Source organism: Perca fluviatilis, chromosome 12, assembly GCF_010015445.1.
Source record: "Perca fluviatilis chromosome 12, GENO_Pfluv_1.0, whole genome shotgun sequence".
Classification (NCBI taxonomy): Eukaryota; Metazoa; Chordata; class Actinopteri; order Perciformes; family Percidae; genus Perca; species Perca fluviatilis.
Genome location: NC_053123.1, coordinates 17,857,053 through 17,881,784, shown reverse-complemented (window position 1 = coordinate 17,881,784; position 24,732 = coordinate 17,857,053). Strand labels below are relative to the sequence as shown.

General features: G+C 38.3%; 3 protein-coding genes across 6 annotated transcripts; all 3 read right to left on the bottom strand.

Annotated features, from left to right (window-relative positions):
* Positions 1 to 456: 456 nt before the first annotated feature.
* hoxd10a (homeobox D10a) lies at positions 457 to 21,625 on the bottom strand. Of its 4 annotated transcripts, none has more exons than XR_005640989.1 (3): positions 21,519 to 21,625; positions 20,445 to 20,599; positions 1,059 to 1,168 (listed from the first exon to the last, which is right to left on the bottom strand). XR_005640989.1 is itself a non-coding variant. In XM_039817998.1 (2 exons), the coding sequence occupies exons 1-2, from the start codon at positions 2,619 to 2,621 to the stop codon at positions 903 to 905; spliced, it is 1,014 nt and encodes a 337-aa protein (XP_039673932.1). In that variant the 5' UTR covers positions 2,622 to 2,675; the 3' UTR covers positions 457 to 902. The 4 variants fall into 4 exon arrangements, 1 of the variants encoding a protein (XP_039673932.1); XR_005640990.1 differs by lacking the exon at positions 21,519 to 21,625 and adding an exon at positions 20,927 to 21,032; XR_005640988.1 differs by lacking the exon at positions 21,519 to 21,625 and adding an exon at positions 20,765 to 20,913.
* Positions 3,632 to 8,103, bottom strand: hoxd11a (homeobox D11a). Its single transcript, XM_039817999.1, is given in 3 exon segments — positions 3,632 to 6,762; positions 7,328 to 7,886; positions 7,888 to 8,103. Coding segments are annotated over 3 exon segments (1,011 nt in total). The 3' UTR covers positions 3,632 to 6,526.
* hoxd12a (homeobox D12a) lies at positions 11,626 to 13,923 on the bottom strand. Its single transcript, XM_039818000.1, has 2 exons — positions 13,386 to 13,923; positions 11,626 to 12,923 (listed from the first exon to the last, which is right to left on the bottom strand). The coding sequence occupies exons 1-2, from the start codon at positions 13,921 to 13,923 to the stop codon at positions 12,685 to 12,687; spliced, it is 777 nt and encodes a 258-aa protein (XP_039673934.1). The 3' UTR covers positions 11,626 to 12,684.
* Positions 21,626 to 24,732: the final 3,107 nt, after the last annotated feature.

The window sequence follows — 24,732 nt, the reverse complement described above, 5'->3', positions numbered from 1 at the left end:
AATTTCACAAATAGTCACTGGTTTTCAGTTTGTCTTCAGTGAGCTGGACTATCTTTAAAACCATGCAATAATATGCTAAGTGTTGCAGTTTCCTAACAACTAGAAACCGCATTAAAACTGCTGGTAGCCCACAAACTAAATCTTTTCATGTTTTTAGGCTTGTAGGCTTATCGTCAGCTCATGTTGGAAACAATTATACTCACATTTAAAAAAAACTTAAAAATACAATAGGAACATTTTTAGAACAGCATTTATTTTCTTGCAGCAGCTAACGTGCAGCTCGTTAAGAACATGTAACCTATTTTTTCTTTTTCCTCTCTTCATAACCGTTTTATGCAAACTAATGCCTGCGTGGATGCAAATAATACCGAAGATTTCCACGGTGATGTAGGCCTAGTCACTAATAACAAATAAGTGTAGACCAGAGACTTTTAGAGCATATCAAACACAAAACAATATTATTTGATAATTTATTAAGATACATGCCACAAACATGCAATCAATTCACAGATTAACATCGTTTTCAGCCATAGAAACATTACACGGTTGAGCAAATGGCTTGCACTTACTGTAAAACAAATGTTGCACTACGTGACAAGAAATGTGCTTTCATGAATGAAAATATGATTAACTCTTTTCCAGCTCTCGCCATCGTGACACAATAGAATATCCATGTCTACAGGCTACAGGGAGGAAATCTACTTTTCCAATAATTTAAGACCAAAAAGTGTTACCCTGATCAAATAAAACAAATACACGACGCCACACAAAGTACTAAAATTGGCTTATACAGTATATAGTCACAGTTTCGTTGAAATTGAAGATACACGTCCAATGCCAATAAAGCATCAAACTGAAGATGAGAGAAAATAAAAGACAGCTAACCACAGACACATGCACGCTCACGAAAAGGTGAGATTTGAGGTCAGTTCACGGATGCGGTTTTCTCTGTTCATTTTCTTCAGTTTCATCCTGCGGTTCTGAAACCAGATCTTGACCTGCCTGTCGGTCAGGTTGACGCCCCTGCTGATCTCTAGGCGGCGCTCTCGGGTCAGATACATATTGAAGAGAAACTCCTTCTCCAACTCCAAGGTCTGGTGCTTTGTGTAGGGACATCTTTTCTTTCTCCCACTTTTTGCAGTTAACCAGTTGCTTGTCGGCGTGCAGTCTGTAAACAATCAAAATCAGACACATTCAGTCATTCAGTGATTCAGCTTGAACAAACTCTTACCTGCTGCTTTGGATTTTACCTCTGGGAAATAACACACGATATAAATGTTTTCCCAGAATAAATAAAATGCAGTGGATGTTATTAGTCACGTAGCCTACGTGACACCACTAAAATACATTCAATTAACCCCCAACTGATCAAAACGCGCACCAGATGACACCTTTATACAGCTCGAAACATGATCACCAAATCTATTCTATTTAGTTTAAAATGTATTAACATGTTGATTAAATTGTTAAAATGATCAACTTTAAAGTGAATTTCAAACACAGATTTTGTCATGTTCTAGTTAAAGATACAGACTCATATTCAGAATATACAGCTGCAAATGAGCCAATTCTGGAAGAGTGATTGCATTTTGCATTCATGCAACAAATATGCCAATCATGTTTAGCTGTGAAAGTTTTTTTTTTTTTTAAATGCACATTATTTGAATTTACATGTATCTGAGCAAAGAAGGACACAGTCTGCATGCTGCATGGTAAAACCATTCACTGTTGCCCGTTACTGCAACCTGAGAAAGAGTCTCATTAAACATTACGACTTTAGGGTTGTTTGTGTTTTATACTTGGTTTTATGATGCTGGAGCCTTCTCAGCACTGCAGCGCCACAAGATAAAAGCTTTCATTGTAGCCAACCCACCTTTCCCCTCCTTCTGAAGCAGTTCAGGACTGGACACAGAGGCTTCCATGGAGCATTTTTTCTCCCCGGAGCTGGACTTTAGATCTGGGCTTTCTGCGGGGACCGGTGTCCTTGAGGTCTCGGGGTTTTGAGGGACGTCGTCACTTTTCTTTTCAACCTCTGTAAAATTAGAAGGCGCAGAGGAGGACTGCGGTTTCGGGGTGACCCGGCTGAGCTGCATCAGTGTTGGGTTTGGACTCGGCGGCTCATGGCAGTAGTTTTCCTGATGTTTCCCATTCGCATAAGTTTGGCTCAGTCTGAAATAGCCCGGAACCGGGATCTCGGGACCATCAACAGAACAAGACTCGGAAATAACGTTAGAATATACGGGCACATCTGAAGAGCTGACATGTTGTACTCTCTTATCGGAGTACATGCAGCAGTTACTCTCTTCCTTTATGCTCTGTGAAAATGTACAGTTTGACATCTGACTGGACGGCTCTATTCGGCAGGGTCTATTCGGATCAGTCCAGCTATCTATTTGAGGTATGTACGAGTGGACATTCATGCCCATATTTTGGTGGTTGACCTCCCCTCTTTTGCCGAAAGACGGCAGGAGTCCACAGGTTTGCATTCCGTAAGTTCCCATTTGTGAGCCAGACGGCATGTACATGTTGCTGCTGGAGTAAAAGCTGTCCGACCTGCATGCACCAATTAACGAGTCCACTAAAAATGGGTTTGCCGCAGGAGAGCTACTGGGAAAGGACATTTTGGGGGGTTAAGTTCTTTAGAGGAGAGAGATGTCCTTTGTAAGCTGACATATCTAGGAAAAACAATCTCCGCGTAAGTCAGGATGCCTCCCGACCACATGACAAGCCCACCAATGAGATTTGAAAATGGCCTTGAGACGCAGCCTCCTCTCCCTGCACACACACACACACACACACTAGCACCACACACTAGCACTGCGGATGCAGACGTGGTCAACAGCGACACCTACAACACGGACTTGAAATTGGTGTAGGACTTAACAGAGACTGTTCAACCAAAAACAGAGACAATCAGATTTTTAAAGACGATTCACCAGAAAACAGTCCACCTTCATTTGGATCTGACCTGTGCAACAATTGAAGCTCTATGACGTATTTTAAATGAGTTAAATGCTTCAGAGGATATATGTGTCTTTGTGTGAGAGACCGAGGAAAGGGAGTGTGTATGTGTGCGTGTAAAATGCTGCCTATGGCGCATGTAGGCGACAACTGCAGACTGTCTGAAAGAATGTAACCATCTCTACTGAATTTAATGTTTGCTTGTATTCATATCAACCATTCACACCAACAACAGAGCTCATATTAAATGTATTTTGCAAATCTATTTTACTGTCTCGAATATCTTTGAATTTAAATAATTGAAAACAGAATAAAGATGACAAATTGATTGACATAGACCTGTTTGCTGTTTTTGCTGCATTTTTTCCTCATTATTTCAGATTTTGAGTTTTGTTTTATTTATTTCTCTTATATTACAAAAAATAAACAGATCCTGTTTCGTTTTTGTAATAAAACAGCATCAAACCATTCGATGCAAGGACAACGGTCATTTGGATTTCTTGCAACATGTCAGCAACAACATAAGGAATGCATAAGGTAAAATGTGGGTGCACCATTCACACATTTAAATTGAGCTAGGCTACTAGAAGCTCTGTATGCATGAAGGTCAACATTATGACCCTGCAAGGCTTTACCTCTCAAATAAACTCCACTTAAGACGGATAAAAAATGGCCTTTATTATTTGCACAGATTATTATTAAGCACATTATTTGTATTTTTCTGAGGTATTTCCGATGTCCAAAATAAAAACCTGGCAGTGTATAGGCTGGGAATTATTTTGCTCAGGGCTCCATTGTTTTTGTCTGCAAGGATGGCAAATGCGTGCAAGATAAACAGTGTGCCTGTGAAACTGAGGGGGAAAAAAACACACTGGACCGGAAAATATCCTTCGACTGAAAATCAGATGTTAGGCCAAAATAATTGCAACGCTCCTACAGGTGTTTACAAATACACAAATGCAGCTTGAAATAATGATATCTTTGGTATTTATGCGATAAGCTTTAAATAATCCTACAACTTGTTTGAGAGGTTGTGTAGATCTGTCTTCAAGGCTCTTATATTTACAGATGGTTGTAAATAGCATAATGCCTAGTAAGCAAATCATCCCAACGTCACAGGATTCACAAACAACAAAATAAAGGCTTGTTAACCCAAATTTAATCATTGAATTTGTGTAGAAAATACATTCATCGGTAGCCTATACCACGTTCAGTTATTTGAGCCTAAAAAAAAATAACATTTTGTTTTAATTATCATGTTTCTTATAATGGCAATTGTTCAAAGATAACATTGGGCTATTTTGCATATCATGTGACGCACTCATTTGAAAAAAAAAAAATCTTTATAATATGGTAGTATATTCTCCAGGTAGGCTATAATAAATTACAATGTAGCTTACCGTAAAAGTGGAAAAACAAATTGGATTTCGGATTATGCAATAATATTAAAACAAATAATAATAATAACAATAATAAATCAGGAGATCCACGAATATTTCAAACAGAAAAGCGCATAAAATAATAAAAGAAGGGTGGAGTTAATCGAAAAAAGACACCGACATTGTTGTAGTTTCAGGTAAAACTTTCCTTTTTGGTAATAACTCTTATATTTTAAGAGCAAATAGCCAGACGCAGATAAACGATCATTTAATAACAGGTACAGCTGCAACATGAAATCAAATGAAAGGAAACGTAAAGCACTTTTTCTCAATAATCCCCCCCACAATATCTGGAGTCTGTAGAGAGCGATAACAGTGGCCTAAGGCTGTGCGGCCTTCAGGTAAAGATCGAAGTGTGTATTTTTAAGGTTCAGATACAAAGAGAGGAGTAGAAATATGTATTTAGTTTGTCCTTTCAAAAAGACTTGACTTGTAAATAGCTATAATTGCCGTCTGGAAGACACAGGAGTTGCATCAATTAAACTGCACTGCCTGTAATACTTATTGTGTATTGAGACTAACTGTTCTTTTCTTAAAACTAACTAGCCTGTAAGGCTACTGTTGAATGATTTGATTTAAAAAAAATAAAAATCTGTTGAAATCAAAACATAATTCGGGCCACTGGATGGAGTTAGAATAAAATAAGAATGTAAACAAAACCTGTGTTGAACAGATTATTCGGACACTGAATGCTTTTCATGCAGGTTGGATGTTAAATTTGGCTGAACTCTGCATTTCCATTTACACACAAAGCTGCAAGTCTGCCCTCATGTGGACACAACGAGAAGCAAAGTGAAATGCCCTACACAGTTGGTAATGCAATTTCACTGTAGGATATGATGACAACCCAATTAAACGCTTAATGAAACCTCAGTTTTATAATAGCCTTTTAGGGAAATAAGTGTAGATGTGATGCATCACAAATGAAATTATATTAATCTCCAAACTTATTTTTTCATAAAAGAAGCTGAAAACAAGGGGCGTAATTGTTTCTGTATAGAGCTAAAGTTAAAATAATCACATGAATGATCAATAAAGCGACTGCTTGTGTGGAATGAATGTGTTTATTTACTCCGCCCCTTTGATTACAAAAATAAGAGATATACACTACTGAGGTAAAACATGGCACTCAGCCTGTGGTCAGTGTACAGTGGAGCTGCACAAAGATGGAAACGTTTCGCCTGCATTAAATCAAGATAATAAAAAAACGCAAGCAATTAGATTGAAGATTAAATTGAATAATTACAATATTTCTCCTTCGCAGCAGATCTAAAGGCGTCAAAGCCCAAATAAAATATTACTTATTCTTTATGGCGGTCCTTGTTAGAATATCATCATTGTATCCCAGCTAACAACTATACATGTGTCCCAACATGTCAAAAGGAGCTAAATATGGACGGGATGCGCAGAAATCTCTTGAATTCTCCAGACATTTGTAGCTATGGAGTAGAACTACTTTGGTCTGGGGGTTGGGTTAGGACACGTTCAATAGCCCCTTATTTAGACATTTACAGCTACGTTTATTATACCGTCTAGACGGTTCAAGGTTTAGTAAACAATCCAGTGTTTGAAAGCAGAGGAAATAACGGGATTATACAGGCCTGCAAGCGCCAAATTTCTCCATTGATGAATCTTTAGAAGGAAAAAAAAAAAAAAACTTTTCTCGTGTTGTTTTTGTTGGTTGTGGATAAGTTCATGTGACAAGTTTCGTGACTATCATACATTTGCCGTGTCTACTTTATTTCACACCACAACGTGCATTACATGCGACGTATAAATGGACATTACACAAGGAAGAAGCCTACATATATTTTATATAAATAATTTCAAAGCATAGCTCTCGCTTTGCTGGAATATTTGTTGCCAATAACGCGAAAATATGTGAACACAAATAAATAGATGCAGAAATTGTTTGTAAAAAATATTGCATCTGCAAATGCCAAATTTAGGTAAAATGAACTTTTTAGACAGGATTACGAAGATTCAAATATGCAGAGGAGACCAGTCTTTAAAATGTGTGTGTGTGTGTGTGTGTGTGTGTGTGTGTGTGTGTGTGTGTGTGTGTGTGTGTGTGTGTGTGTGTGTGTGTGTGTGTGTGTGTGTGTGTGTGTGTTTAATGTCAGGTATCAGAATAAAGGATTCCCAGTAAAATACTGAAGGCGGTCACGGTTCAGCTTTTTCTCTTTCATTCTTCTGTTCTGAAACCAAATCTTCACCTGCCGATCGGACAGGTTTAACATCCTGGACAGCTGAAGTCGCTTCTCTTTGTTAATGTACACGTTGAAGAAAAACTCTCGTTCAAGTTCTCGGATCTGGTATTTGGTGTAAGGACACCTCTTCTTCCTGGACTTGGTTGATGAACCTGCGCAAGAAAAAGAAAACAAGAGAAATTGAAGATCAAGTAGGCTACAGCAATGTAGACTACAATGCAGTTAACAGGTTGACAGATACATGTATTTATCCATTTATTTGTCCACAAAGGCCTCTCTCTGCGCCACACACACAATGAGAGAAAACAGCGGAAATGGCATTAATAAGAACTTACAGACTACTGCACTGATTTGATGCATAGGTTAGTGTATGTAGGTATTGCATTCCTTAAAGGTCTTGCACACCATTACCTATAAACCGATGAAATACACTTTCATAAAAACGAATTTCTCGAATTCTCTATCCATTCAAATCCCTCCCAGCAACACATTGTCGTTGTCAGACACAAGCCAACCTTTAAACTATAACTTAACGGTTTCCCCATTGTAAATATCTTTACAACCGTAAACTAAACCTTATAGGGATATAAAATCTTTTGCATGCTTATAAAGAGGCACATAACGCTGGACGGCCACGGAGGTGGACACAGCGCAGTTCAGACGCGCTTTTGTCTAACTTGCCCACTTTATATCCAAGACAAAGAGGAGAATACTTACTCTGTTGCTTGTTGTTCTTGTCGCCGCAGTTGGAGGATGAGTCCTCGTCGGCGCTCCCGCTCGGGTCAGCTTTGTGCTGCTCTAGTTTGGTTAAAGCCTGATTGTTATTCGCGACATCTCCGGGAGCAGCAGAGTCTGTCTTTTGTTTGGGGAGTTCCGCGTTGGGCTTGTCCGAGTTAGGATTGTCCAAAAACTGGTCAAAGCCCTGTGGGAGAACCCCATTTCGGCCGACACCGGTGAAGAAATTGCACGGCGAGCTCGTCCCCCCGTGGTGGCCGTACAACGACTCGTTTTTGAATATCACATCCGCCCTGCTGCTGGAGGACTGGATCAAGTCCCGATGCATTATCTCGTCCGTTGAGTAGTAAGACGCGTAATTGCCCCTGTAGTGCCATTTGCTGGGATGGTCCAGTCCATAATCCCTGAAAGCGACTTCTCGGACAGGTTGGACTTGGGCTATGTTGGGAGAATAGGGGAAATTAATCTGACACGAAGTAGTCTGCGGTAAAAAGGAGGAGACTGATGTAAAATCGGGCGTCGAAACGTAATAAGTAAATACAGCACGCCGGGCTCTTCCTTTGTCCCTTTGCCAACTTGCAAGAGGAGAGGAATTGGCAGCTTGACTGTGTTAAACTTTGTCCATCTATAGCACCACAGGCGCGTGGAAAGACCCCGCCAGGGAGAGAAAATCGGAAACGTAGGCAGACCTGCAATACATCTTGATCGATTCTTGAGGTAATTGTGTCATGTGATCCAGCCAAGAAATTACCATACATCAATATCAGTCATTAAAAACTGTCCGCAGAAACTCATGTGAGCGCATGCAAGAGACTTCATTGGCTCCCTGGCTGCAAAGGAAACTCCTCTCCAGCCTTCTTACCCTATAGCTCACGGAAAAAGAAATTTGTGAACCACCGCTGGAGTATTTAATTGAAAGCTTTACAGCATCCTCGTCATTTGTATAATGACATGTAATGACAGCCGCACGCGCTCAATCGTCCATAGATTTGCGCACTTTGGAGTATGCAGTGTGTGTTTGCAGCAACAGTTAGGAAACATTGAAGTTGACCTCCGAATTCAATGCAAAGCTTGAGGAAAATGGCACCAAGGCCACCGTGTCTGCACTTCCGCTGCACAGTCAAACCAGAATCCTGTGGGATTAACAAGCGTCTCATTAAGCCGTTTTTTTTATGCAAATACATTTTAGGGTTCATTGCGTATAATCACTGAGCACCATGATGGTTGGAAGACATGTAAATACACAGCAAAAAAAATATTGTCAGATACAATTTTCTTGGCCTGCAACATGGTGCGAAAAGGCTCAGGCGCCACAAAAGAAATAACAAGACCACAAACCACTGTGCTATTGTAAATGATACTGCAAAGCATGTACCCCAAACTCTTTGTATTTAAATGTTAAAGTATTATATCCAGCTTGCTTTTTCATTTGTTACACCTCAATAATAAAAGCAGATGAACGCTCGTGAAAACAGCCAAATAAAACAGCCCACGGTGTGCTATTGCAAAATGCAGGAAAGTTGATTTCAAAAACATAAGCTAAGTCAATTGCAAACCTGAATCACTAAGCACATTCAGCACGGCCAAGTCCAAAGCAACTGGCTTTGACCGTCTGTGGTCTAGGTGATGTCCACCAAGCATTTACCAACAAGCCTCTGCACCCAAATCATTTTATTGCACGAAGGCAGCCATGCCCATGCCTGCAGAGTTTAGGCCCCGAGATCTTCTCGGTGGTGAACACTGGTAAACGGATACACGCCTTCAAGCCTTCATCAATATTTTCTGTCTGCCATGGTGAGTATGATTTTTATACGGTATTTTATTAATGTATGAAAGTAGAAAAAGGGAAGAAAAAAAGATTTAAAGAAAATCAAGCCAAGCAGTTCATAGTTTTTGCCGGCCCGATGCTGGACAGTTGAAGACAAAACTATCGTGCTAATTGTGCATCAGTAAAACGCAGTTTGAAGGCCAGTATTGTAGTCAGAGGACAAATAGATTCTTCACCGCTTTAAGCCTGAAGGTCACACGCATTGTGGAAGGAGCTTCAAGGCGACTGGGTTTATTGTTATTGGGGGTAAAATCAGCTCTGTGGTCGGGTTCTTCGTTTTCAACCTTTACCACTTGGACACGTGGAAAAGCCTCAGGCAGTTAACACCATGCAAAAGAAAGTTTGTGTTTATTCATAAAAATGAGGGTGAAAATTGCTGATTTATCTTCATCCGACACGCAGTTCACAGAGAGAGAAAAAGCACATATTTAGCCATCACCAACAACCAACAGTATTGTAGTGAAATGCTAATATGACTACATTTTCTCAAGTTCTCCAACAGAGGAATAAACAAAGTCACTTGTGTGACTGTTTCTTTTAGGTTGTGGCTTTTATTGCCTCCATTTATCTGTTTGTTGTAAAGCATTTTGAAGTGTATATTCTCCTTTATTACCATTATTATCATCATCATTATTCCTCGATCAGTTTTTCTACTGTTGCACTAAAATATAAAGTGTAATATCTATTGTTCTGAGCGTTTACTAACATAATATGCGCTCAGGAAAAAAATGATTACTCACATTTTCACTTCAACATTTTAAATTACAGTTTTTCACGTTACAATTAAAAGTTTTGAGAGACCAAACTTCAAATTCAACTTGTCGTGCGGCTGAGAATGTTTTGTTGCGCGTAATATGACGTTTAATACAACCATTTTACCAAATATAAAGGAGAAGCTACTTTACTGTTCATAATTAGCCTACTAATCTAATTTCAACATCCTCACAAAAACGTAGCTTTGTGTTAAACATTGTGGGAAGTAGCAATGCAAAGCCAAACTAACTTGACCTTAACTTTGTTTTGGACCCCCCAACTATCTTAAGGAGCTATGACGCTGTCTGGCTGCGTTTGGCAGTAAAGCAATAAAGCAACAAATAGCCTACTGAAGGAAACCGTAGGCTATACTGTATATATCTGACGCATAGAAAACTTAGTGAAGCCGTTCAAAATAGTCTGAGCAATAAAAACTAGGCGAAACATGTGTGGGGCGATTTAAGATGAGAAAAACAGACAAAACTCGAATTGGGACAACAGGCCCGCAGCATACGAGTGTCAGTGTTGATTGTGTGAACAATAATAGAGATATGTTTTCCAATATACAGGCCTAACAGTCACGGATGGAAGAATGATGTCTTCGCGTTTCATTACAAATTACTGGATTAGTAACGTTCTTTCATTAACATTTGAATATGACTGCAGTGGTATGGTTTTGTTGCAGTGATGCGGTGAAGATGACGTGATAGTGAATGGGAGGTTCCATTTATAGATTCACGTTCATGTAGGCTAATGTTACAGCCTATTGGCGTGGCTATTGGTGGTTGGTAGCCTAATTCTTTGGTAGTTGCAGTTTGAGCCTTTAAAACTAGACTGACCACTTGTGACCTGTAGGCCCTAACAATTCTCAACCATCATGTGGAAACAACAATAAAGTGTTCTGATACATATATAATGTGCTAAATAATATTAACAATGGCCCAATTATATAGCACACACATCGACAAAAGTTAAATTACGCAGAGATAAACCCTGTTTTGGCGCTCAAAGTGCACTCAATATCACTAAAAAATAAAGGATGCATACAGTATGACTGTGTGTGTGTGTGTGTGTGTGTGTGTGTGTGTGTGTGTGTGTGTGTGTGTGTGTGTGTGTGTGTGTGTGTGTGTGTGTGTGTGTGTGTGTGTGTGTGTGTGTGTTGCGGGCAGGAACTACGCGTCAGCGCTGAGTAAAGCTAAAGAACATCCAATTCGACTAATATGGAAGAAAATACACAGATATAAGTTAAACAAAACGCACGTGGTTGTTTCTGACATAATATTTCTAAATAAGTCGGTGATTTTGTTTTGCAGGCTGTGAAAATAAATGCATTTTTGAAGCTGCTTGACAAACATTTAGGAATAGCTGGATGCAGACTAGGAGGTTTAATTTAGAGTGGGGGATTGTTTCCCAGAAATGTGTTATTAAAGTGCCTTTGTTTAAAGGCAACCTACTTTCCTTTCATTATCGATTTATAAAGGGAGGAGTATTGAGTTGCTTTAGTGAAAGGTAACACACACATAGGCAAACATTAGTGTCTCCAAAGGAAATCCTCTCGACTTCTATTTTAAAATCATCAGTCAAATTTGGTGAAAGAGGTGCAGACTATTGCATATTGAGATTAAATATAAATATAATGATCAACCAGTGAGCGTGAATACTTATACAAGTTTAACTCGCCATTTAATACACTGCCAAAAATATAAAATGATTTACATGATGCACAATCACTCTTCTTCAGGTAATTAAAAAATTCTTTATTTACAAATGTATTCATCTGCAGGTTGCGTCAATTTTACAAAATCTTTGTCCGTGCGTAAAAAGATGACTGGTCTAATGCCTATCCTTACAAATAGCATGCTTTCTGTGATGATGTATGCATGAGTTAAATCGGAAATTATTTATATTAAAACATTGTATTTGTTATGTATTTTATAGACCTACAGAGCAAGAGTGATTCTGATTTGTTTGGATAGCAACACAAAAACAAGTTTCACAACAAAAATCCACTCTTAAATACAGTTATAATGTTCAAACCAACACCATCAGAATGTGTCGTGCACAAACACTTGTTTTTCAGGCATTTGTAGTAATAACTTTTAGCACTAAATGCGGCGCAATTACTTTCCACCACAGACCGAGTCGAGGCCATAGAGAATAAAAACAATATTACTTTGCTCATTTAATCAGATTTACAATAAATGGGGGCAAATCAGGCATTTCATTGAATAACAGCAATTAGGAAATAGACATGCAATTTAATTATATATTTCGCAAAACTTAATGTTGTATCCGTCCGTAAACATGAACTTGACTGTTTGCTTCTACATTAGGCCCACACCACATGCGCAGGCCAGCATACAAAATACACAGACGCATATAGAACCATATTCCTGTTTAAATAGCTAATAGTTTTGATAGACTTTTGAGCTGCAAGAAACATTGGTTAAAAGGTTAATTATTCCGCGGCTACAGGCCAGACAGGAGTCAGGGCCTATACTGCGCATTTGATTTCAATATCAGAAATGAATCGATTATATCTTAATCTGCAATACATTTTCATTACTATTAATATCACTGAATTTGGGACTGGATACAAACTGTAGCCACATGGCAGGAATATAAACCTTTTATACACAGCCTATCTATACAAGTCCATGCCACAAACCGAAAAGTGTGTGCACATGTAATGTGCTGCAACATTCATGGTACAACACATTTTCCGTGCGCTGCTGGTCATGATCAAGTCCAAAGGTCATCAGTACGCGGAGAAAGCATGTTCGCGCATCATCAGTCGTTTCTTCTTCATCCTCCGGTTCTGAAACCATATTTTCACTTGTTGGTCGCTCAGGTCCAGTCTTTCTGACAACTCTTTCCGTCTCTGTCTGTTGATGAATTCATTCATCATAAATTCATTCTCAAGTTCATTAAGCTGTTGCTTAGTGTAAGGCTTTCTCTTCTTTCTGGTTCTCACTTGTGACGAGCACCATGGGGCACCTGGAGGGAGCAGAGGCAGAAACAAGCTTTATACGTTAAATTAATACCATCTTCAAATAGACTGAATGCAATTAACTGCTCCCAATAGCACTGCTTATAGTGTTGCTCACATCTTACAAAAATAAAAAAATGTTCCATAACATATAAGAGGGCTGGCCTAACTGTACATATATGAAATATGGCTGATATTACCATGAACCATAGCCTCTAAAATGATAGGAATATTAAAATAATAGTCATGCCACAGGAGATGTAAACTGGCCATAACAAAGTCAGTTTGTGTGTGACATCATGAGTTCATATGACTAACTCCTAGATAACAATATTCGCCAATGGAATTGATGTGACGGGAGATCACGAGAGAATCGACATAAAATAGGTATATAACAAGAAGCACAGATGTACTTAGTGTTATAAAATAGTTGAAGCAACAACATGGTTCTATAAAACAGGCTACTTAACCTTCTGCGAAAGACGTCCTGGAGCATGAGTGACTAGATGATGGGTGAACGCGATTCTGCTCCTGTTTGGTGCCTGAATCGGGATCAAGTTGGGCCGCAGAACTGTGAGACCTGCTATCTAGGTCTGAGTAGCCTCGGTCACTGGCGGACCCATGCTCCCCGGCGTAAACCTCTTCACGCCTGCCAGACTCCTCTGTCTTGTGGTTTGTGACCTGAAAGCATCGAGCTGACTCCTCCAGATGCGCCTTGACGTGGCCGCTGGAGGAGTTAGTATTTATAGACACCGAGTTGGACAGACACGGCGGACAGTAGCCTCCAAAGGCGCGGCTCTGTGGTGGTGCTGCTGGTCCTGACGTGCACGAACTTGAAGTCCACGGAAGCGTGCACACCTCTCTCCTATTGTAAGAGATCTGGTGCAGCCCGGGTATGTGGGCTCCATTACCCCGCAAGTTGGAGAAATACAGCGACTCAGGGGGAGTTAAATTTAACAGAGAACCAACATAGCCGGGATTTAAAGGATTCCGCTCACACATTTCCATGGAGCTTTCCTCAAACGCTTCTTGCAAGCCTTTTAGCAACTCCTGAAGACTAAAGGGTAGGTAATTGTTGATTTGTTAATACAGCGTCACGTGATATGCAAAATATGTTGTTCCGCCCCACCCTTGCTCACAGTCCTGCAAAGCAAAAATACTCCATGAGGAAATATTAGGTATTGGGTGGGTGGGAGATGGAGTTCAATTTTAACCATCTGTTTAGTTGGAAATATCATAAGAATTTTTGGCTTATGTCAATTTCAGTGTCCGGGGATATTTTAAAAGCACATGCGTGGAATCTCTTGTGGTATCATTGTGATGTGACATGGAAGAATAACAAGGTGACTGACCCATATAGTAGCCTACAAGGGTAAATGCAGGGCCCTAAATGCACCACAGGAGACCCGAGACAATGCACGCCCGCATACATTAAGAAATACTTCCAGTGCAAATGAAAGGCTACAGAATACTTTTTGGGCTGTAACGTTTAAAACAATTCTTACACTGGCAGAAAATACAGTCCATAAAAGCCAGTATGGACAGGTAGATGTTCATTTAAAGAAGTCATAAAAATCCCTTTTCCCCACAATCTCAACAATGCAACAATAAGCTTTTCACATTCATTAGAGGGCCATTGTATTAGGTTACATTATATTAGCCTAGATATTCGTGTGGTCACTCCCTTGTAAAAAATGTAGCCTTCATTCGTGTCTGCCTCGAAGCTATATGGACTGAAGACAACGTGGGCAACATAATAAAATGGGCTACATCTGCATTTCGTAAATTCACATCGACTTTAACAGAAACTCGAATTAGTTTGAAAATACCTTTCTGCGTTTACCACCTGCAGGTTTCTATATAGACCTACTTTTCTTATATTTGTAATGCCATATCTAAAATAAACGTATATAAACGTACCTACCCTACTTCTGCGGTTTAGGTTGATAGTGTCTTGATTTCCGGAGGGAAGAATAGGAACATTACAGTTATCTCTGTACTAAAGCTTCTGCATGGCACTCATATACGACATAGTCAAATGGAAATAACCCGCAAAATAATAATCTTCCCTTGCAAAAATAAAATAGTTTACATTTTAAACAGTGACATTTAAATTCTAAATATCAAAGAGCCTACTGCGTAGTCAAATAGCCTTATGTGTAGGCTATTATCAAATAGTGTTAGTGCTGCCCTAAAGAAATATATGTCTTATGGGGACTTAACAATGTGTATCTGGTAAACTATAGTGTAGGCTATTTTATAATCACCACTATACTATTTCCATTGTACAATACTACATCCGATAGCCTGCTCACTATTATTAGGCCTACATTAGGATATTGAAGACTGTTTTCTGTAGTACAATTCCCACTAGGATTAAGGTGTGTGTGTGTGTGTGTGTGTGTGTGTGTGTGTGTGTGTGTGTGTGTGTGTGTGTGTGTGTGTGTGTGTGTGTGTGTGTGTGTGTGTGTGTGTGTGTGTGTGTGTGTCAAAATACACAAACGAGTTGGAGCAGTTGTTTTTTTTCCACACAAAGGATCCAATAGTGAGAAAATGCATTTAAGGATGATTGTTCTAATCACACGTTTCATTATTACTGATCACTTCACAATAAAGTAAAGTATAGCCTATTATAACACAAAAGTTGGAATCGGACTACATTTTGTCCATGGTCAAACAGGCTTATTTTATTTATTTCCACAGAGCCAATCAGCCCAAAGCCATCACACTGAGATTGAAATTACACGTTTAGGGTTTAAAATGTTTCTCAAAATCACTATTAAGCGATCATTTGAGCAGTTGCGGCTGTAATCCAATAGGTGGCAGTACAAGTTCATATATTATGGCCTTCATCCTGCCATGCTGTCCTTGCTCTTTTCATTGTTTGTCAGTTGCTTAATTCTGCAATTAAACATCAGCAGTTCCAGTCACCGCTGGAGTTATGTAGATGAACTGCGTACGTGTTTGTGGCAGACTGAGGGACCATATGATAATGCAGTGTGCCCATAACAACATCAGCAGTCAAGGTAAGACATGTGCGAAAATTACATGAACGTGTATTTGTTGCAAATCATTGTTCCAAGTATGTTTGTTGCAAATTACTGTTCCCAGTAAGTCTCTTGCAAATTATAGTATGTTTGACTGAAGAAGGAAAAAAAAAAAACAGCTGGCAAAATATCAAGGGCCCATAATAGCGACACTTATTTTAGAGATGGAAAAACAACAACTTCGTATTATTCCAATTAGAATGTGAAAAATCAATTAGAGTAGAATAATAAAAAACAATAGGTGTTTAAATCTGAAATATTTTATTATAAAAGTAGCCTACATAAAATACTGCATGTAAAAAATAAAAACGAAGACAACTTATTACACAACTGATGAAAGCTTATGGCAACGGGGTTTGTTTTAGCTCATTTATATATTTTAAGTTTTGTTTAGAACCTTTTTTTCACATATTTAAGCTATATTCAAAATTTTAGTGAGTTTCCAATATTCAGGCTTAACTACCTTGATATGTTAAAACATGTCTAAATCGCTGTGAGCCGCATGAATTATCCTAAATTAAATAAAAAAGAACTTATTTGTGTTTGTCGCATCAGAAAACTTGTGAACAAACTAATAATAAACACAATCCTTTCATCTTAAACTTAAAAATGCCTCCTGGCTGGCACATTTTCATTTAAATCGGTTTTGCTCTTCTGCACATTTCCCCCGAGGTGTTTTATCACAAACTCTGCAGAGCTCTCTCCAACTCGGCATCACATTTTCTCTTCAAAAAGATCATGCAGAAGTTTGTCTTTGGGACATTCAGGCTGAAAAGTGTTTCTACGTGACGTTATAAGGCAGCCGTATTTAGCCTTATGGGCTCCCGCAATTTCAAAATTAGGCGAAGTTTTAGTGTTCCGTTTGAGTGTCATTTACTGCTCTTCGTCCTTCATGGTTGGGTGTCAGGAGCCAAATTGAGGAGCTTCAGTCTGGTTGTTTTCCAGGCCCTTTGAAGGAAGCTATCCGCCGTCTATTGTCCTTGGTAATAAACTTGCTGCTTCCCTCGTTCAAGTTCTCTGGCCTGAGAAATGTTACCTTGAATTCCGAGTGTTGAAATCTCAACAATGTTTGAGTGGAAGCCAAAGTGGTTTATAGATGAATGCCATGTAATAGCCTATATTTAACAGAGGAACGTAGAAGTCCAGATTACAACATCGTTTTTGCATGAGAAAAAAATATAAAATGGTTTTCTAATTCCTTTCTAACCAATTCTGTCCATTTGGGCCTGAGGGACTTATTCAGAAGTAAAAGACTAAAGGCCCTTCTGGTTTTACAGAGCAGGTTTACTTAATGTGTGGAAACATTTCGGCTGAGCTGTGGATTTCTTATTTATCGAATAGCCAGCATCAGTTCTTGTCGGAACGGAACATTTGTTTGAATACGAGAGATCTGACAAGCAAATGACAGTATAGAAACCGAATTGTATCAAATAAGAAAACGAGGTGTAGATAAAAAATGTTTTAACGTAGGCTATAGCCTATTAATTAAAACCGCCATTTTTTTTGTTTCATATGAGCTTATAGAGTCAGCTTTCAAAGTAAATGAATAAAACTGTGCAATAAATAAATAAGTGACACTAGAACTCTAGAAGAACAATCTGAGCGTCTGAACTGTATCTGCACTGGAGGGAAAATGTCGATTAAATAGCCCAAATGTGTAGATTATATATAGCCTACACATTCAAACCAACGTAACGAGGTAATCAAGTTGAATTTGCACCAACGTCTATGCTGGAAGACATTATCACCAGGTTGTATAGGTACCAAGAAATGAGTAAACAAGGAGCTCCGGAATCAGTCTGAACAGATAATGAGTTAGGCTACCTGGGAGTATAGCCTACTAGATCATGTGTTTGCTAAAATAGTGATGCTGTAATAAGGACCTCTTTATAATGAACTGCTGCTGAATGACGCAAAGCTAATAGGCTACATACAGAGTCATTTCTAAGTATATGTATATGGAATGTGTCGCTATTGTTGAGTATAGTGCTTTATACAGTTGCTAATTCTTACTCCGTGCCAACCTCACCATTAGTGTCTCATGAAGCCCCAGCAAAGCTACCGAGTTTTTACTCTAAAATTAGAATGACAAAACCGAGAAAGCAGGAAATCGACCAAATATATTTTGTCAGTTAAAAATATACAGAAACGAGAGATTGTGGAAATGTAGCATACAATCAAAAATATAGGCTAGTTTACTAACTTTATTTTGTAAAAATTGCTGTCATTTTACTAGTGAGTATCTTGCTAATTGCCAGCATAATGATATTTTAACTCTGCAGTTTTTCTAATTTAACTCATTAGTGACGTGAAACCGTGTGGGGAAGACATTGGCTATGCAATTTATTTCACTGTTCTGCTGGACATAATGGGGATGGGGAATATTAATGTAGGCTAGTTTATGCCTTCCAGTGATGAATTATCTCTACATATAAAAGTTCGACCTACAACTATCTACCGCATCATTGTAATGTTAATTTTTTAAGATTGAATGCGATTAGTGTGTGTGGAGGCACTTCGTTGGGTCCCTGTTGTTATTTGTTTGTTTGCATTCACATCAAGTCGCCACTAGATGGCGCTCTCACTTAAGGAAAGAAGTCTGGAGACCAGCAAAAGCATAAAACTGCACTAGCACGCAACTCCCAACAGCTTCATTTCGCATTGAACATTGAAACATTTGATTCATGAGTGGACTCAGCTCACTTCATATTTGAATCAGAGGTAGGCCTACATCTCATTTAAAAATCAAATCAATTAAAGCCTTCTCTTTTACATTTAAGAGGAGGAGGACAATATGCTTGAGCATCCCTCATTACAAAAAAAAGAGCATATGCTTGAGCTCTATTGGTATTATTTGTCGGTGTTTCATTTCACCGACAAGTTACTTCTATTTTTATCATAATAATACGATTGCCAAAAATATTTTTGGGAATTGGAACTAAAATATGTCTAAAACTCCACATATCTCATCATACATCATACATATACTATGCATCCTGCAATGACTATGTATGGGATCATGAAGCAGAACACTGGTGCTGAAAAAATAAAATTGTATATGAATGCATAACATAGAATTTATTCTGCAACCACATACTGTATTCAACAGTTGCACATAGATTTACATACTGATTTGAACCACAGCTCATTAGATACACATGTACAGTAAGATAGAAATTTTGTTTCAGTATAATTCCACTCTATTCTAGGATATAGTTCCTGGTGTCTCCATATCTAGCCTATACATTTAATGTCCTATTGACAGACACCATGAATGTTTGGACTATAGTATAGAAATTGCAGTGGCCGCTGTTTAAAGTAAAAAGTACTTGCAAAAGGACAGCGTAGCACACAGAACCTTACTTATAATGTGTTAAAAATACCATTTAGAAAACACAAACAGGCCATAGTTTGGTTTTATCTAAATAAGGAGATGTAAAGGTATGTCAATGATAATTATGGACACTGAGAATAAAAGGTATTAGAAAACCAAAACAATATCTTTCATCCTTCTCCTCTTCATGTCAACTTCCTGAGTGAAGTGGATTAATGTCAGGCTACATCACTGGAATATATAGTCAGTCTGCAATCTAATAGACCCTGAACATCATATCTGCATTGTTTGTGTAGTAAATCTGGTAAGTAAAGAGCTAATAAGCAAAGGGACTATTAACTTGGCCCGTTTTTTATGCAATGGGTCAGTTCTGCCTGTTCCTGTGTGGAAACACAATAAACACTACCTCTTCTACCATGTGCACTATGGGCAATTAATCGAATTTTAATCGCAATTACGATTTTGGATCCTAACGATCACAAAAACAATGTAATCGAAAAAAAACAACTATTACGTTTTGCAAGTAAACCTTTTATTTTGTCTTGTGTTCTGAATGAAAAACAAAAGTTCGAACACGAAAAGTTTTTACTATTGATTTGTTGAACTGGTTCACTGTTTTTGTAACTTCAATGCATGCAACATCTTTCCAAAAGTTAATCAGTAATCGTGTTGAATAATCGTGATCTCAATATTGGCCAAAATAATTGTGTGTTTTTTTACATAATCAAGCAGCCCTAATGTGCACTTCAGGTGATTTAGAAATAATACATTTCAATGATCAGATTTGGACTTAACCCCTTTTGCATGTTTATAAACCATATGTCCAGTAATTATTATTATTTTATTTTAAATCAATCCAAAAATTGTTAATCATAGAAAAAAAAGGAATCGCTCCAATGTTACTCCAGATAGCATGCATAACATTTCATAAATATAACTTATGTGGACTTACTGATGAAAATAAAAAGGGTTTAGGTTTTAGGAATTCTGAATATGGGTCACATTTTAGTTTTACTGGCTGATATTTATATTGACAAACTTCAACATTTAAACATTGGCATCCATTTGTGCCTGCTTGAGCTCATTAACTGTTCAACAATGTTTCAGAATATCACCACCTAAAGTAGTTGTTTCACTGACTGCCATACCTTTTAGGGAGCATGTAGGGGTCCCATGTCAAAGGGAGGCCTTCAGAGAGGTGAGCTCCTATTGTCCGGGGCCCTCCATGCAGCCCTGTGCAGTGTAAGTGCAGCCACCATGTGCCTTGAGTTGCAGTTCCTCTAATGGCCACCGGAGCCTGGTACTACAAGAAAGGAGGCGGTTCAGAACCAACTTCTCACTGGAAACACAGTCAAGGTAATCGAACATTGTATAAAATGGTCTTATACAAGCCTTTTTCACACAAGACCGTATAACATGTCACAGTAGGAAAAGCACAGGTGTTAATATTAATTAATGATCCTTCTACCTGCTTCAGATTCCGCTGCTAACATGGACACTTGTATTGAACAGAGCCATGTAATGTTATTAGTAACAACTTTGCTTTTGCTGCTATGACAAGTCAAACTGTCTGCTGATGTCTTTGAAAGCTATAGTTCTACCAAATAAATATTAAAAAGGCACTGCACACCCTTGGTAAACACGCAGATGATTTTAATCATTAAGCTAATTAGACCTCTTCTCAGGACTGTGTGGGTATGTTCACACGAATTGATTGGTATCTCTTTGACTCTGCTGTTGACTTTGTTGCACCTGTTAGGGTGGGGCAAGTCACACCTAATCGTTACAGGTATGGATATAATGTTGCGTTCCAGGCAACCCGTAACTCGTGTTTTCATAACCTTCTAACCGTGAAAGTGCCCTGGAACGGCAGTCAAACACGTTACTTACTAGCCTACTCGTGAACTCGTGAAGATCGTTGTACTCCCAGTTACAGTTTTTGTTGTAATCAGACATTGTATCACAGTGTAATCAAAACAATACACATACGATTGTGTACCACTACAGGTCTTGTTTATTAAATGAAGCCCAAAATATGTCAGCGACTAGAAATCGCTAGTATCAGCTAGCGCTAGTTCACGTCAGCGTTAGGTAGCCGCTAGCTAACGTTAAGTTTAGGTAGCCTAACCTTAACCCTGCCAACGGCACAATGTTTAGCTAGCCAGCTCGTGACTTTGCCTGGAACACTAAGTCGTGAGTCGTGACTTGAAGTCGTAACTTACGGGCTAAAAATTGCGTCTGGAACGCAGCATAACTCCCATCATAGCTCGCCCACTTTCTATCTGAGCAGAGGTCCAATCAGCAGAATAACTGACAAAACGTGTGGGTGTGTTTACGGCATTCAAGACTTAAAGATAAATGTTTTCTGGGATCTTTGTTGGATTGACCGACATTTAAGCCCATATAAATCAGCTATGGTGGCAACAATGATTATTTAAAAAAATCTAGCCTAATGTGTGTTATAGGTTTTCTTCCTAATTTGTTACAATAGCTTATCCCCCATGGCTTTACGGTCACCATATATCAAGTCTCTCCCCAGGACTGTTTTATTCTTAATGCTAACAGTAGCCTATTGTTCAGTTGTGCTTTGTTGCTTCATATTGTTTTGCATGGACTGAATGAATGCTATTGCATTATTTTGTATCTACATTTACATTACATATTGTTCTACTTCCTGTTTTAAGAATGTTGATTTTGTTGCTGTTGTTGCCACTTTTGAGTATTTCTGAACCCATCACTTGCCAAAGGACTGCAGTTAAAAATCAGTCAGCTGGATTCATTTATATGAATGTTAATAAATGTGCATTGTCCATATAAATCAATAAATTAAATGTATGACCATCACTGCCCTTTGACTTCCTTGTGTAATCTAGTCAGCTTCACAGTTTTTCTTACCCGTCTGGTGTGTTTCACTTTTACAAATGTCAGTAAAGATTAATGATTAAGTGTTTATCACATGGCTTCCAATACAATTAATATCAATTTTCCTGATGCTAATACAGATTGGCAAATTACAATTTTATTACCACTGAAAAAAATTCTAAATCTACCTACTTTAAGCCTCAATTCTCAGGATGTTGTTAAAGTCTCTACATGGCAACAGTTAAATGGCAAGTGAAAATCTGAAAAATGCCAACTTAAATGCTGAGACACTCTGAGACTGCTGCATGATTCAATATTGCCGCCCACACGGATTCAGATTGATTCAGTATGAATTCTTACACTTAAGATATCTATAGACCTCAAATGCTCTTAATAGGGCAATTCAGAGTGTGCTGTTGTTAATCAGTGCAACACTTCAACTGAAGAGCATAAGAAACATGCATCTGTGCCATGAATCTAAAGAGAAGCTTGAGAGCAACTTCATGCATCCACATGAAAGACTTTATGTCCAAGTATAAATATAGCGTATGCGTAAGAGTGCCATGTATAAATATGCACTTAGTTTAAAAAAAGAAAATCACAATGTTGAAAAGTGAATATTTGCTATAGCTTTAGGAACTTATTTATTTATTTGTACCCAATAGTCAAACAGAGATAATGCTTATGTGTTTTTTTGCTCCAACACTGGCAAGATTCTGTGATATAGATACAACTTACCACTGGATGCAGCTTTAATCAATAAATGTGGCAAATCAAAAGGCAAGTTTTTACACTTTAGATATTTTTTAGCTGCTCAGGAGAAAAGTTAAGCAGAATAGTGAACTTTGGTCTATCATGCTCATCATTGGTAACTTAAGAAAGGTTTAGAGTTAAATTCAAGAATACATTTCAAAAGATTATAGGACTGAATAAGTGCCTGCAATGTATAACATATCTCAAGGTAAAACTCTTCAAAGAAAGATTCATCAGCTGCACAATTAACCCAGCACATGTATGCAAATGACCTGATTACATTAAATGTAAAATTGTTAACCAGTGTCTTACTTGAGTCCAATGCTATTTTTATTATTACTATTTTTAACAAATGACTAAGTGGGCTGAAATGTATTGAAGTTAGCATGTGGTAGATTGATATTGAAATCGAAGTGGTTCTTATCCTGGTCCTATAGCCTTATATTTGTAAATATGAATTCAGATTTTGTATTATTCCAGAGGGAAGGGCAGATTATCCCAATATATCACTCACCAGTATTACAAAATAGGACAGAAAGTGTGAGGTTAGGGATGTGGCTCTTTGCAGCTTCCAGCTCATCTAAAATGGCTTTGCAGAAGCCTAATAAAAATAATTATATTATCTATCTATTAACTGCCACATACACGACTCTTGCCTGAAAATGCTCTCCCAGTGTTCAGGGCATTCACAAGTTAGGACATCAGGTAAATTACAGCCCACACCTCCCGTTCAACACCTAATATCAACGACAGCAATTCATATTAAAACCTGCAGGAGGCGCCAGAGGACGCACAGAGGATACTCTTGATGGAGCCTTCATAGTCATTTCACATCGAGAAACCACGAGTCCATGCATGGATGTTTTGTCTTTACACATCGAGTCTCCGGTATAGAGTTAATATGATGCATGCATGTGGCAGCTATTTTCATATAAATACCCCAAAATACTATGCGGATAATAAAGGTTTCGATTTGGAGGTAATGACGTCAAACGGTTAAGAGATTCTGTTAAAATCGTAACATTTTCAAGTATAGGCCTAGCTCTTACATTTGAGAAAAATTCGTTTAATTTTAACATCAGAGCCCCGATCAAAATGAACAAAGAAAATGTGAAGAACTACTAAAATGTAATTTAAGTAGCAGTGATCGTTAAATGTTTTTTTTTAATTACAGACACGTTTTTTTTAAAGTAGCCTATACTAATAAGATACTTCTACATGCATTAATACATAAGCTTGTGCTGTTGTCGGTAAATGTGTACTTAATGCAACCATTATCACCACATCAAAATGTGTCTTTTGACGAACTGTGTGGAGCAAGACTCAAAAAAGAAGAAAAATATGAAATGCACAGAAAAATAATAATAAAAATGGTCTTAAAAGCTAGGACAAAAATGATACTATATCTCTCATCACAAACTCACACCTTAATCCTAATGCACGTCACATACTGATTAAAGTTGCACAAATGGTAAAAACAAAAACAAGATAGCCTAAATAAATCAGAAGAAGAAAGAACGATTAGAGAGAGGGAGGGCGAACAGAGAGGAGGGAAACAATAGAGAATCAAAGCATAATAATATTCCTAAATGAAGAGGGAAATGTTGCACCGCTCATTTTATTAATCAGACTGTCAATTTCACCCAAGAGGCCAAACCCCAGAGCAATCTAAAACAGACTCAGAGATCAACCCAGGGACAAGCACCTCGCTCCTCACTCCTCTCTTCCTCTTCACTTGGATATTATTCGTCTGACCGAAGGCCGCCTCCATCATCAAGTGACAGCCCTCTCCTATTTATTTGCTTATAAACCTGTTACAAT